We start from the raw sequence: 14,858 nt of genomic DNA, 5'->3' as shown, positions 1-14,858 counted from the left end.
AAAAAACCAGCCGCTAAACAGAATGCATGTGCACGGATATGTGCTTTGTTTTTTTTAATTATATACACGTTAGCTGGCTGACAGTATATAGATATTTTTGTGCAGCTGTCCCAATGCTGCTCCGTCAGAACATGAGGACGCTAGCAGCCCCCTAGTCTCGCGCGATGCCATTGCGTCATTATTATAAAAAGGGGGTTCTGGATTCGGCGCGTGCTGCCTGATGCACCAGATTACTTTCAAATTCAAAACTGCGGCAGAGAGACAGAAGTATCGTTTTTGCACCACCGCTGACTGCCTACGACTGATAAGTATGCTTAGATTTTGAATTATTTATTATTATTTTTTTTTGTAGAGTTGTATTGTATAATTGGCGAGGGGGTTTTTATTAAGATGTACGCACCTTTGACGTGCGCCGTTGAGTTGTGCGTATTTGTCTTTCAGACTCGACAGTTGCAAAGCGGGTTAGTGTTTCGTACTGGTAAGCAGACAAAGGGAAGGCATGCGTCTGTTTTAAAGACCAGCAGTAGCCCCTGTGTTAATTTTGAGCTGGTTCATTTTGGGGTCCGCACAGTCTTGCAACGCATTTATTTTTTTTACTGAGCTAACATTTATGAATGGGGAAAAAATATACATGCAGGAATTTCATACAAGGCATTCCTTTAGGGTCAAATTTACAACATGTTTCTGTGCGGGCCGCTACATTGAAATAAATAGAAAATGCGTCAGTTAAATTTCGGATCGTGTGTGTTGCCATATTGCATGCAATAGAAATTGATTATAAAATGCTTGCATATCTTGTGTGTGTTACAACGAAGCAAAAAATAAGTCAATGGACTCTGCCTGAAATATGACTGTGTGATTCTGTAAAGTAGAGAATGACAGGTTTGCTTACGATAGTCGTTAAGAACATAAGAAAGTTTACAAACGAGAGGAGGCCCCATTCAGCCCATCTTGCTCGTTTGGTTGTTAGTAGCTTATTGATCCCAGAATCTCATCAAGCAGCTTCTTGAAGGATCCCAGGGTGTCAGCTTCAACAACATTACTGGGGAGTTGGTTCCAGACCCTCACAATTCTCTGTGTAAAAAAAAATACAATGTGGTTGTTAAATGCTGTTAAATACAATGTGTTTTTTTTGGTTGGGTCTAATTTACCCCATGAGAAAAAAAGGATAGTCTGTCGATTTCCACATAGCAAAACCAGCCAGCCCTAAACTAGAGTTAAAAATATATATATATATAAAAAAGAGAGAAATAATCTTCAAATTAATTGGATGCCAATGAGAAAAAATATATAATTTAAAAAAAAAAGTGCAAGTTGAAAATTGTCCAAAATGGGCTGTTTGTGGGAAAGATGAAAACGCTATATAAATAAGCCTTGTGATGTTTGCAGCGTTATCCCGAGTAAACATAATGACGCGGATTACTTTCCATATAAGTAAAGCTGTACTCTAATTTAATGGACGTGAGAACACATCCCACTGCCGGCAGGTTTACTAGAAGCATGTTGCTGTAACTGCAATTTGCATGAGGCATGGAATTTGAATGCCAGACTTGTTTAAGATAAACTAGAATCACCACTGCAATGCAGCCTGTAAAACGTTGTGTTTGTGTGTGTGTGTTGTGCTTTGCAATATCGGCAGCGTGTTCATTTTAAATACAGAATATCCTAAAATGTGAATGGGGGAGGGATTTTATATTTCAAAGTAACTTTGAAATGGTCACGCATTACATTGCGGTTCTCCTGTTTCTTTGGGGGTTGGAGTCGATTTCCTTTTTAAAACACTTTTCCCGAGTCCTTCGAAAGAAGCAGCATTTGTAGTTATTTTTTTTTTAGAGAGACGGAATCATTCTCGCGATTGCTCGCCAGCTTTCTGCTGTGGCGAGCGCATTTTAAACACAACACTGCCGACTTGCAATTGTGATCTGTGATGTGTTGGCATTTATTACATGGGAATGGGGATGGAGGGCAGGGGTATTGATTTTTAAAAGGTGTCTGACCGCTAATGCATTTGAAAACTCTCGTTTCCTTGCATCAGGGTAACATCGGGATGTCTTCCGGGAACGCTAAAATCGGTAAACCGGCTCCTCACTTCGAAGCCACCGCCGTGGTGGACGGACAGTTTAAGGACATCAAGCTTTCTGACTACCGAGGTACAGATTAAACTCTCCCTTGTAGAACAGATTGCAGCTGTTTGTGTTTCTGGATGCTGGGCGCTTTGCAAGCCCAGACTCTGAAGCTGAGGGGACGCAGAGCTGCTTTGTGGTTTGGGACTTTGGTTTCAGGAGAACAGGTTTCAGTGCCACTGCGAGGCACACCGGGGGAGACTTGGGGGTTTGATACAGAAAAGCCGCCTCAAACTACAGCTCTGGCCAAAAGTTTTGCATCACCTAGAATTTTCGGATTAAGACCATTTTTTTAAACATAATTTTAGATCTTTTATTTAACATTGTGTAATCAAAGAAAATGCTAAATATGGCAAAAGTCTACCTGGAAGCCACAATAGTAATTATTATTATTATTATTATTATTATTATTATTATTATTATTATTATTATTATTATTATTTATTTCTTAGCAGACGCCCTTATCCAGGGCGACTTACACTTGTTACAAGATATCACATTATTTTTACATACAATTACCCATTTATACAGTTGAGTTTTTACTGGAGCAATCTAGGTAAAGTACCTTGTTCAAGGGTACAACAGCAGTGTCCCCCACCTGGGATTGAACCCACGACCCTCCGGTTAAGAGTCCAGAGCCCTAAACACTACTCCACACTTTATGAAGCAGAGTGAGTTCATTCTATAGAGGGGGGGGGGGGGGGGGTGATGCTAAACGCTTGGCTTCAAATGTCTGGCTTTGTGTATCCCTCCCATGAAGTAATATTTCAGCGTTCCTTGATCTGGCGCTCCATCTCCACCGCGTTTTTCGTTTTTCGTTTTCAGGGAAGTACGTGGTCTTCTTCTTCTACCCTCTGGACTTCACCTTCGTCTGCCCCACCGAGATCACCGCCTTCAGCGACCGCGTCTCCGACTTCAAGAAGATCAACTGCGAGGTCATCGCAGCCTCCACCGACTCGCAGTTCAGCCACCTGGCATGGTGAGTGATCCCCGAACCCGAGCCCGGAGCAGAGCTGTGCTGCAGGCAGGGCTCCCCAGCAGCAGGCAGGGAGCTCGGGAGGGGAGTGTCTGTGTGCTATCTGTCTCTGCTCAGTGCAGGCAGGGCGGGTATCTGTGGAGTGCAGACGGGCATCCACGCCCGTGATAAAAGACTCTGGCTGCTTCAGAGCAACCGTCCTGCCCACGGGGAATGCAAACTCATCGGAGTGTCTTAACTAGGGACCCCAAACCCAACGGAACCAATCGTGTGCTCTATTAGATTTTGTAGTTTTGTTCTCGGCTCCTGAAAAGGTACAGATTTCAAGTTGGTTAACTTCATCTCCAGCTGTTTTTAAAGAGGTGAAAATGTTTCACACTGTCTTATTATTATTATTATTATTATTATTATTATTATTATTATTATTGAGTCATTTAGCAGACGCTTTTATCCAAAGCGACTTCCAGAGACTAGGGGGGGGTGAACTCTGCATCATCAACAACTGTGTGTAGGAGGCTGTGTGGTCCAGTGGTTAAAGTAAAGGGCTTGTAACCAGGAGGTCCCCGGTTCAAATCCCACCTCAGCCACTGACTCATTGTGTGACCCTGAGCAAGTCACTTAACCTCCTTGTGCTCCGTCTTTCGGGTGAGACGTAGTTGTAAGTGACTTTGCAGCTGATGCATAGTTCACACACCCTAGTCTCTGTAAGTCGCCTTGGATAAAGGCGTCTGCTAAATAAACACATAACTGCTGCTGCTGCAGAGGCACTTCCAATAGGACCTTGTTTGTTTTACGTGTCATCTGAAGGACGGAGCACAAGGAGGTTCAGTGACTTGCTCAGGGTCACACACACACAGTGAGTCAGTGGCTGAGCTGGGATTTGAACCTCCTGGTATCGAGCCCCTTTCTCTAACCACCGGATGACCCTCCTTCAGAAACGTGTCGCGTTTTTAATCCCGCCTCCTGTTTTTAGGATCAACACCCCTCGTAAGCAGGGGGGTCTGGGCTCCATGAAGATCCCCCTGCTGGCGGATCTCTCCCAGTCGATCTCCCGGGATTACGGGGTTCTGAAAGAGGACGAGGGGATCGCTTACAGGTGAGCAGGAGCGTCGCGTCCCGGGATCAGCGGCTTCCTTATCCGGGAGCGTTGCTGGAAGCACAGGATCGCTTCACCAGCTTTACTACGTGCTGCGATGAACTAGAAATTCATTTTGATTTATTTCTTAGCAGACGCCCTTATCCAGGGCGACCTACAATTGTTACAAGATATCACATTATTTTTACATACAATGACCCATTTATACAGTTGGGTTTTTACTGGAGCAATCTAGGTAAAGTACCTTGCTCAAGAGTACAGCAGCAGTGTCCCCCACCTGGGATTGAACCCACGACCCTCCGGTCAAGAGTCCAGAGCCCTAACCACTACTCCACACTGCTGCTGGTTTTGATCTGTCTCTATATCCTCCTGTATGCCCTTTAGTCATGAATTTTATTGCATTTAAATTTTTAAACAGTTTCTATGGAGTTTGAGAAGTCAGCCCTGCCAGTTTTTTATTTTTTTATTATTATATATACAAATTAAAACATACCTACAGCTCTGGCCCAAAGTTTTGCATAACCTAGAGTTTAGGGTTGAGACGTTCATTTTAAATTGAACTACATGAACACAATTGAGAGATTTTGTATTTAGCATCATGTAATCAAAGAAACTACAAAATGAAATCGCAAGAAAAGTCTACCGGAAGCCATAATAGTAACACAGCAGTATTTCATGTTCGATTTTGAAATGTTTCATTTTTTCAATGTTTTTCGCGAAGTATCTGGGAAACTCCAAAGCGGTGTGGAATTCAATATGTTAACGTCACGTTATTCAGCGGGTTTCGTTCGACTGCATGAAGCAACGTTAATTCTGATGCATAATGTTTGGCCGCAGCTGTATTTGCATTATAAAATGGATTCACTGTCGGCATAGAGGCGGAGATGTTGACCCTGGCTGTGTTCTGGTTTGCACAGAGGCCTCTTCGTGATCGACGACAAGGGAATCCTGCGCCAGATCACTGTCAACGACCTGCCTGTGGGGCGCTCGGTGGACGAGACCCTGAGACTGGTGCAAGCCTTTCAATTCTCAGACCAGCACGGAGAAGGTGAGAGGAGGAGGAGGAGGAGAGGGGGGGAGAGAGGAGGGGAGAGGAGGAGGAGGAGGAGAGGGGGGGAGAGAGGAGGGGAGAGGAGGAGGAGGAGGAGGAGAGGGAGGGAGGGAGGGAGGGAAGGAAGGAAGGAAGGAAGGAAGGAAGGAGAGGAGGAGAGGGATAGGCGGGAGAGGAAGGGAGGGGGGAGGAAAGGAGAGAGGAGGAGAGAGAGAGGGGAGGAGAGAGGAGGAAGGAGAGGAGGGGAGGAGTCTGCACACACTGCACTGAACATCAAGCGAGGCATCGATGAACAGTTTGAATGTATCGTGAACAACAGAGCTAGCACACCATGATCATATTGCAAACATTACCAAGAAAATATACCACTGTGTTTGACAGACCAAGAGCCCCGAGCACCGCGCAGGATCGCTCTGTGAGAATTAAAAAGTGGCTACTGCACTTCGGAGATCTGTCGTGTGAAGGATCTCTGATTTCTGATCTGCAAGCCGGTGCAGATTTTAAAGGATTTCCTACAGGAGGATTCAAAGCGCTGTGCTTCAGCGTGACAAAGCAGATTAATTAAAACTGAGCAACAGAACATGCAAATGAGACTTATTTTTATCAGCGACGGTCTGGAGGTGTGTGTGTGCATGTGCGTGTGCGTGTATATTTAGATAGACACATTAATAATTACACATGCACTTTCCACAGTTTCACATGCCTGTTTAATCCTAGCCGATGGGCTAGTTCTTAACGGGGGGTAATGGATTTGAATTGTACCTCCCAGTTGCTCCTGTGCTTCACTGAACTGGTTTCTGTCGTTCTTTCCCCAGTTTGCCCAGCAGGCTGGAAGCCGGGCAGCGACACCATCGTCCCCAACGTGGAGAAGAGCAAGGAATATTTCTCCAAGCAGAAGTGACGCGAGAGCGACATCCGTCCTCTGTGGGGTAGCGAGCACTGATCTGACAAGGGCGCCCCTTGTGTTCTAGCGAGGCACTGCACGCTGAGACCTCAGGGCTTCCCACTTTATTTTAGTATTTTTCTTGATTTGTAAGAATGAGACAAAGTGTTAAGTTTGTGCAAAAAATAAAAGCTGACATTTCAAAACTGGTGCGCGTCTGTTTTATAATATATGTATATGTGAGTGTGTGTTTTAGATCTGTCTGTCCTTGATTGGGTAGCAGTCTTAACATACACTTCTGTAGGCATGGCAGATTGTAATACAAATATTTATTTCTTAGCAGACTTACAATTGTTACAAGATGTCGCATTATTTTTTACATACAATTACCCATTTATACAGTTGGGTTTTCACTGGAGCAATCTAGATAAAGTACCTTTTATTATTATTATTTGTTTATTTCGCAGACGCCTTTATCCAAGGCGACTTACAGAGACTAGGGTGTGTGAACTATGCATCAGCTGCAGAGTCACTTACAACTACGTCTCATCCGAAAGACGGAGCACAAGGAGATTCAGTGACTTGCTCAGGGTCACACAGTGAGTCAGTGGTTGAGGTGGGATTTGAACCGGGGACCTCCTGGTTACAAGCCCTTTAACCACTGGACCACACAGCCTCCTTACTCCAGCCACCTTGCTCAAGGGTACAGCAGGAGTGTCCCCCACCTGGGATTGAACCCACGACCCTCCGGTCAAGAGTCCAGAGCCCTAACCACTACTCCACACTGCTGCCCGGATTTTAGGTTTTAGATTTTGGTTTCTCGAATTGCGTTCCGTGTGTGTGTGTGTGTTTTAATTAAATATTCAGACCGCTTGTAGAATTGGGTTCATCGCAGTGGAGCATTGGGTCGCCACTAGACTGCAGTTGCTTGGGCCGCCACTAGAGGGCACCACAGCCACGTGGAGAGCGGTCTGGAAAACGCATGCGTCATGTTTACAAAGCGCCTGGAATAGAAGACGCTTGCTTGTTTTATTACAAAGTGACTAACTGTTTGTTTTTATTTTAATGTATTTATTTGGGGGGGGGGGGGGTTCGTCACCCTATAGAAATAACTAATTTTGCTTCATACAGTCGAATGAAACCTGCTGAATAATGTCGCGTTAATATATTGAATTACACACCGCCGCTTTGTATAGTTTTCCACATATCAAAAAATTAAAAAATGTGACATTTCAAAATCTAACACGAAATGCCACTGTATTACTATTCAGCGTGATCCAGCGTGTTTTTGCCGCGTTATTTGTGTTGTGAAATGTGCGTCAGAGAGACCAGGCTTTGGTCAGACACGGTAAAGGGCGGCAGCGTTGAGCGTCCACCACTAATGATTATTTTCACGGGCAGCCGACCACAGCTGATCTCTAGGGAGGTGTTAATTACATGCGCGTCCCGACCCGACCGCCGGGTCCCCACTGCTAAAACTAGGAACGCACCCTTATCACTCTGAACAGTAGCGGTGCTGTCGACAAAAAAGACAAGAACGCGTGTCTCCTTCTCCTACCGAAAAAAAAAAACCTCAAACCGGCCGGCCAGTCCTTAAGAGAGCAGCTGCTGGTTTGCCCGTTTGCTCCCTCAATCATGGGCTGGAAAATAAGAGCCTACGAATCCGTCACTTCTGTGCTCGGTCAAGTTTAAACACGCTGCGGCCTCACCTGAGATGGATGAACAAGCCCAAGATTATATAAAACACGCGAATGGGAAATAAACTTCGTTACGCAGGGGTTAGCCTTTGTTTCAGAACTATATTGTTGTAAAGCGCAGGGGACCCAGGCTCTTGATACTGTATCAATGGTTCCTTCCTTACAGCTGCGTGAACAGCTCCCAATAGCCAAGCTACAGACATGAGGCTACTCATGCTGTGAGAAATCTAGAGGAGATTTAGCAGGAACCTCATTCTATAAACTCCTGGCTCCTAATAATACTAGACTTCATTGAGGGGAGCTCTGAACCCCAGGACTGGGTGCAGCAGCAGCAGGGCTAGTGTGAGTTTGTAACCCTGCTCAAACTCCTGGCTCCTGATCATTTCAATATTAATAAGACTTCATTGAGAGGAGTTCTGAACCCAAGGACTGGGTGCAGCAGCAGCAGGGCTAGTGTGAGTTTGTAACCCTGCTCAAACTCCTGGCCCCTGATCATTTCAATATTAATAATAATACTAGACTTCATTGAGGGGAGCTCTGAACCCCAGGACTGGGTGCAGCAGCAGCAGCAGCAGCAGGGCTAGTGTGAGTTTGTAACCCTGCTCAAACTCCTGGCTCCTGATCATTTCAATAATAATAATAATAATAGATTTCATTGAGGGGAGCTAGTGTGAGTTTCTAAAGCTCGGCAGTGTGTTTGTCTAATTGTATAAATGATATACTTGTGTGTATACTGTATATACACACACACACCTTTTAAAACTACAGAAAAGGTACTGAAAAACATTGTAATGACAAACATTTCGACTGCCTTTCTCTTAATAATAATAATAATAATAATAATAATAATAATAATAATAATAATAATTGGAATAAAATAACCCAGGAAGATCCCAATTTGCTGACAGGATGTGGCATTGTGCTGGATTTTAAAAGGCTGGACCGAGTTAAAAATAATAATAATTGAGAAGCTGACATATTTGTATTTTTTTGAAGTCAGCTTCCTTCCTTCCTTCCTTGCTGCCTGGCAGAGAAAGTTTTGGGATTCTTTCAGGGCGACGCATTCCCGTTGCTGGCAGGAGAGGAGAGGAGAGGGGAGAGGGAGAGAGGGAGGGGAGGAGAGAGGGGGGAGGGGAGAGGGAGAGGATGCAAACGTCAATCTTCTTCCCACACAGGTTTCTCCAGCCAACTCGGAAAACCCAGCATTCCTCAACGCAATGTCACTTCCTGCCATGTGAATATCTGTGCATGCACAGCCTGGCCACTTTATTAGGACCTGTCTGTCTCCCTGCCTGGGTTTGGTGTGGGGCTTGTTCTCCTGGTAAACTCCGGGTCCCCACACTGATGAGGCAGAAGGATCAAGCCTCCCCAGCAATGCCTGCACCCAGAGGGCAACGGCTGCTTTCAAGACTATAATGCAGCCGTCCACCATGCCAGCAGAGACTTCAGAAGTGAAGACTTCCCTGGATCTCAATGCGATTGAGCACGTGTGGGATGAGCTTGCACGATCGTCACCCCGATCCCCTGCCGTATCGCTCTATGGACTGGTTTTGTGAAATGACTCCCTGGAGACGCCATCCAGCACCTTGTGGCGTCTGTGCCATGTTGTGTCAAAGCCGTGATTGGGGTGCAAAAGGGTGACCCAACTCGCATGGGACGGGGGGGGGCTAAGAGGAGGGGAAGGCTTCTTATAAAGCTGTACCATCAGGGACTGTTCAAGGGGAATTTATTAGGAAGGACAACTACATCAAGATCGCATTGAAAATGGATCCTGTGACATTAAGGGGCGGAGCCTTTAATGGGTCAAGCGGTGACGTCGCCTGTCTAGAATCCTCGATGTCAGCCCGGACTGTTCTGCAGTCAAAAGGATACCCTGCGCTGCCATGCATGACACATACAGGTGTGGCTTGCTCGCTAGAGCTCCTGCAAAACACATTAACAACACCCTGCACATCCAGCAGCCTCCTCAGTCAGTATAGCTAACTGCTTTAAATACATGGCTGGTCCCAAGACTTACCGCTGATGAGCCAAGCTAATCACTCCCCACAAGCCTTGCTTTGTGTAGAGCTGCTTCATAGCCCTACCCAGCTATCACATCTTAATCTGAGGCTTACAATGGATCAGCTATTTATAGAGGTGCAGCTCATTTATAAAAATTACCTTAGCACGATCTACACCAATTATCACCTAGAGTGGTAGACTGAACTGCTCCCTCCCTCCCTCACCTCCCTAAGAGAAAGGGTGCTCCCTCCAGTCCAGGGCAGGCTTGAGGCATGGAGACTGAACTGCTCCCTCCCTCCCTCACTCTACTAAGAGAAAGGGTGCTCCCTCCAGTCCAGGGCAGGCTTGAGGCATGGAGACTGAACTGTTCCCTCCCTCCCTCACCTCCCTAAGAGAAAGGGTGCTCCCTCCTGTCCAGGGCAGGCTTGAGGCATGGAGACTGAACTGCTCCCTCCCTCCCTCACCCCCCTAAGAGAAAGGGTGCTCCCTCCAGTTCAGGGCAGGCTTGAGGCATGGAGACTGAACTGCTCCGTCACCCCCCTAAGAGAAAGGGTGCTCCCTCCAGTCCAGGGCAGGCTTGAGGCATGGAGACTGAACTGCTCCCTCCCTCCCTCACCCCCCTAAGAGAAAGGGTGCTCCCTCCAGTTCAGGGCAGGCTTGAGGCATGGAGACTGAACTGCTCCCTCCCTCCCTCACCTCCCTAAGAGAAAGGGTGCTCCCTCCAGTCCAGGGCAGGCTTGAGGCACGGAGACTGAACTGCTCCCTCCCTCCCTCCCTAAGAGAAAGGGCCCTTTGGACAATTTCAGCTAGTGTCTTTAGTGTCTAGATGAATTGATAAGTATTAATTACACCTTTTTCAAAACGTTTCTTCACAGTAAAAGCACAGCAAAGCATAATACAGCACGGTAACAGGTAAGGTAAAGCAGATTGTATTTTATCTTGCTCTTAATTGTATTATCACTTGTACTGTGATTCTTGAAATGTATTTTTGTTTACGACTGTAAGTCGCCCTGGATAAGGGCGTCTGCTAAGAAATAAATAATAATAATAATAATAATAATAATAATAATAATAATAATAATAATAAACGTGGAAGGAACTGTGGTGTATGCAGATCCGTGTTGTTACCCGTTAGCGTCTTGTTTTTTTATAAAAAAAAAATTTCCTTTTTTTTTGTATTGTTTTTTATTAAGGCTGCTGACGCACGCACGCACGCACGCCCGTCGCAGTGGAATTGTTTTTTTTTTTTTTGAAGGGTAATGAATTGAAATAGACGGTCTGATTTGTGCAGCGTTGCTGGAAAGTGTCTGTCCTGGATCTCGTATTTGAATCTCTGCTGTTTTCACCACCCGTGGTTTTAGAGCGCCGGGTAACAGCGCGGTATCTGGGAAACTCCCCCGGCGCCTCGTTTATTTTCATACTAAGGCAATTTGTGTTACTGACATCTACCCAAAACACCTAGCTCTGACCGGCAACGTGGGCGGGGGTTCCCGGAAAGCCTCTTCGTGGAACGTCACTAGCAGCTGCAATGACCATATATGGACATCTTTCTTGTGCGTCAACAGGAAAAAGCCCCCCGACGCGCTCACGTCACGGCTGCCACAGCCCGCCCGCCTGGGTAGCTGTTGAACTCTGAACACAATATCTTCTGTGTTTATTACGTTTAGAAGTTGTTTTTTTTAACCACACTACACCCGAAATAGAAAATGATTTTTAGGAAAACTAAGCTGTTTTTAAAACTTTCCCATGTGATCGTTTTAGAATGCACGACAGTATTCTGTGTTCTGCAGTGCAGGAAGTGTCGATGCTATAGCCGGCTATTGTGTATGAAAATCTCTTCAGAACTGTGTGATGCTGTATATGGTTCAACAGGTTCAGTAATTCATACGAATCACAGCAGCAGGATCATGCATTATGTTCTGCGTTTCGAGAAACGACAGTGTGTCACAAAACTAAACAGATCGTTTCCTTACTCTAGTCAAATACCATACTGTGCTGTGATTCAATCGAGATTCTCGTGTAAATACAGAGGCTGTGACTATCTCCACCGATTCCTATAGATCATATTATACACACAGCAATACACTGTTATATATAAAGAAACGAAACAGCGAACCGTGTATCAATTTTTCTCAGAGACTTTAATTAAATATTTCAAAACACAAACAGAAACGTAAACAGACCAGTTAATAAAACTTTTGCATCCGGGATCAACCCGGTACAATAATAATAATTTAAATCATTTTCAAAACGCAGCATCATAATGACATCGTGGAAAAAAAATAACAATACAATGAAGAAAATAAAACACACACACACACACACACACGACACAGATAAACGGTTACTAGTTTCCTGAAATGAGTCAGATATTTAGCACTAGTTTGACCGCTTGCTCGTCTTTCACGCAGTGTTTCTGTGTTACACGTTGCCTGTACTGTAACAATACGACAACGTAAATTCTCCCTTTTAAAAAATACAAGTCACTGGTCCCTTAAGATCCGCTTTTCTATCCCCATTCTACCAGAAGTACCATTCATCCAACCCGCTCCACTTCCATTATGACTGGTTTGGCTACATATCTCCCTCCCTTTGCAAAATGATATCAATCTGGCTCATTAATAACAACCCTATCCAACAGCAAACACAAGAATGTTTCACCAAATGCAGTGCAGTGAAAATAGTCCTGTTTTTTTTTCTGTTCTGCATTGTTTTACACAATAAAACATTTAATACAAAAGTCTTTCATCCAGTGTTTATATTCTTGTTTGTTTGTTTGTTTTTAAAACGATTGCATCTTGGAGGTAAGCATGAGCTGACACCCGCTGCTAACGTGGGTCATGACTTTCTGTTTCAGCTGAGCCACCTGATCTCTGAGCACCGTGGCTGTGCTGGAAAGACCCGCATTGTCCGATTTCAAAGCCTTCACTTTGTCCTCCAGGCGAGCGATGCGTTCCAGTTTCCTCCGCCTGCACTTGGTGGCCGCCTGTCGGTTCCTCAGCCTCTTGCGCTCGGCTTTGATGACCTCCTGGTTCTCCATGTCAATCGGGGACATGGAAGGCGAGTCGTCGCCGCTGTGGAAGTCGGGCACGGTCTGCGGCTCCTCTTTGAGGGAGACGAGGCGGTGCGGATGCAGCGCAGAGGCGGCTGACACAGCGTGCTGGAAGTGATGCGGGGTCCCGTGTTGCTGTTGGTGTTGGTGGTGGTGATGATGGTGAGGCAGGTAGCTAATCGTAGCCGTCGGGAAATTGGAAGCCGACGTGAGGCTAGTGTTGGGGCCGTAGCTGTTCAGGTTGGTGTAAACAGGCGTATCCGGCTGTAAGGAGGAGCCGTAGACGCTGGAAGGCGCACTGCACGTCGTCACTCCGCCGGCTCCGATGGACACGTTGGGCGGAGCCATGTGGTTAATTTGATGGAGCTCGTCCAGAGCTTTGACAAAACCGTCCGCGAACCCCTCCTGTTCTTCAGTGATCCCCCTGCTGTAGAAGTACTGTCCCGGGGTCGGCGTGGTGGTGATGACACCGTTGCTGTTCTGGATGATGAGGCGCTCCAGCTCCGGGGAGGCGAGTTTTAGGGAGCCAACGTCCTGGGACGCGGTGTAGAAACCTCCCCGGTCCGCTCGGAGGTGGGACTTGAGGTTCCTGTACGGCTCGCTCAAGTTCAGGCTCATGTTCGGCTTCATCAGCTTGTAGTCTTGGAGAGCCGCGTCTGGGTGGCCATAAGCAGAGAGAAACGAGTCGTCATGATAAAAAGTTTGTTCCATTTTTGTAGACATAGGATACAGAACAGCACCGCTGATTCCGGCAGCTGTATTATTATTATTATTATTATTATTATTATTATTATTATTATTATTATTATTATTATTAGTCTGCCGAGCAGTAGATCCTTTATATTGTATTACAAAACCGGGCAACCCCTCGGTTCTCAATGCAGTTAATAATTGTCTTTCGGGGTTATGAAACCACTCTTTTTTCCTCTTTAGAGTCCACTACACAACTGTCAAAGAATGTCTCGCTTCAATTCAAAGTAAGCAGTTTTTTTTTCCAAAGTAAAGTTGAGAAAACTACCGTACCGATCGCCGGATATGTTTCCTTTTCAACCAGCGAGGGAAAATGCTGTAACGCCTCCTTTTTTAAAATCTTCTAAAAACAGAGAGAAAGATCTCAGAGAGACGCTGCTGTATGCAATCCGCGAGTTTGCAGCCTCCTACCGATCTGCACAGTTCTGTCTCAAGACAAGCCCCACATGCTTATATATATATAAACCCGGCCAAGCCCGGCTGCTCGCTAATTGGCTGTCACGCTGAAGTAACCACACCCTTCATCGAGACGTCACAGTTTATGACGCGAATGCCAGGAACTCCGGCTGTAAACAACCCACTGGGTAAGAACTGCGCAGGTGCGGTCTTGTGACGTGAGCACACACTGCAGCCTTGGGAGCAATGCATTTGAATCCACACAGCAGCTTTCTTCTGTTGATTGGAAACCGGGCTGATTTTTTTTAACGGTGTACGATATGTCCTATATATATGTATGTATGTATATATTTACAGAATTGGTCAAATGGTTTAGCATCGCTCTATAGAATTAACACATTTTGCTTCTAATGGGGAGTAGTGGTCAGGGCTCTGGACTCTTGACCGGAGGGTCGTGGGTTCAATCCCAGGTGGGGGGACACTGCTGCTGTACCCTTGAGCAAGGTACTTTACCTAGATTGCTCCAGTAAAAACCCAACTGTATAAATGGGGAATTGTATGTAAAAATAATGTGATATAAATAATAAAGTCGAATGAAAGCTGTTGAATAATGTTACGTTAACATATTGAATTACACATCACCGTTTTCCATAAAAATTGGAAAATGGTGACATTTTGAAATCCAACATGAAATACGACTGTACTGCTATTAGGGCTTCCGGTAGGCTTTAGCGATATCATTTTGTCGTTTCTTTGATTACACGATGAGTGCAAACATCATATCTATAAGCACCTGTTCAGAACATTGATATAATATAATTTGATTCATTTTT

At 45.4% G+C, this 14,858-nt stretch overlaps 2 protein-coding genes across 5 annotated transcripts; one reads left to right on the top strand and one right to left on the bottom strand.

Annotated features, from left to right (window-relative positions):
• Positions 1-159: 159 nt before the first annotated feature.
• LOC117962298 (peroxiredoxin-1-like) lies at positions 160-6,338 on the top strand. 3 transcript variants are annotated; one of them, XM_059008139.1, is made up of 6 exons: positions 160-308; positions 2,036-2,150; positions 2,949-3,102; positions 4,073-4,195; positions 5,113-5,243; positions 6,062-6,338. In XM_059008139.1, exons 2-6 carry the CDS (start codon positions 2,048-2,050, stop codon positions 6,145-6,147), a joined length of 597 nt encoding a protein of 198 aa, XP_058864122.1. In that variant the 5' UTR covers positions 160-308; positions 2,036-2,047; the 3' UTR covers positions 6,148-6,338. The 3 variants fall into 3 exon arrangements, with proteins under 3 accessions (XP_058864122.1, XP_058864124.1, XP_058864123.1); XM_059008140.1 differs by lacking the exon at positions 160-308 and adding an exon at positions 454-478; XM_059008141.1 differs by lacking the exon at positions 2,036-2,150 and having other exon boundaries at positions 175-308.
• Positions 6,339-11,949: 5,611 nt separating this feature from the next.
• LOC117401971 (transcription factor JunB) lies at positions 11,950-14,076 on the bottom strand. Of its 2 annotated transcripts, XM_059008098.1 has the most exons (2): positions 13,903-14,076; positions 11,950-13,535 (listed from the first exon to the last, which is right to left on the bottom strand). In XM_059008098.1, exon 2 carries the CDS (start codon positions 13,507-13,509, stop codon positions 12,610-12,612), a length of 900 nt encoding a protein of 299 aa, XP_058864081.1. In that variant the 5' UTR covers positions 13,510-13,535; positions 13,903-14,076; the 3' UTR covers positions 11,950-12,609. The 2 variants fall into 2 exon arrangements, with proteins under 2 accessions (XP_058864081.1, XP_058864080.1); XM_059008097.1 differs by having other exon boundaries at positions 11,950-14,076.
• Between the last annotated feature and the right edge of the window lie 782 nt (positions 14,077-14,858).

The sequence above is a fragment of the Acipenser ruthenus genome, chromosome 36 (assembly GCF_902713425.1).
Source record: "Acipenser ruthenus chromosome 36, fAciRut3.2 maternal haplotype, whole genome shotgun sequence".
Taxonomy (NCBI): Eukaryota; Metazoa; Chordata; class Actinopteri; order Acipenseriformes; family Acipenseridae; genus Acipenser; species Acipenser ruthenus.
The sequence above is the reverse complement of the archived record's forward strand: the minus strand, read 5'-3'. Positions and strand labels throughout refer to the sequence as shown.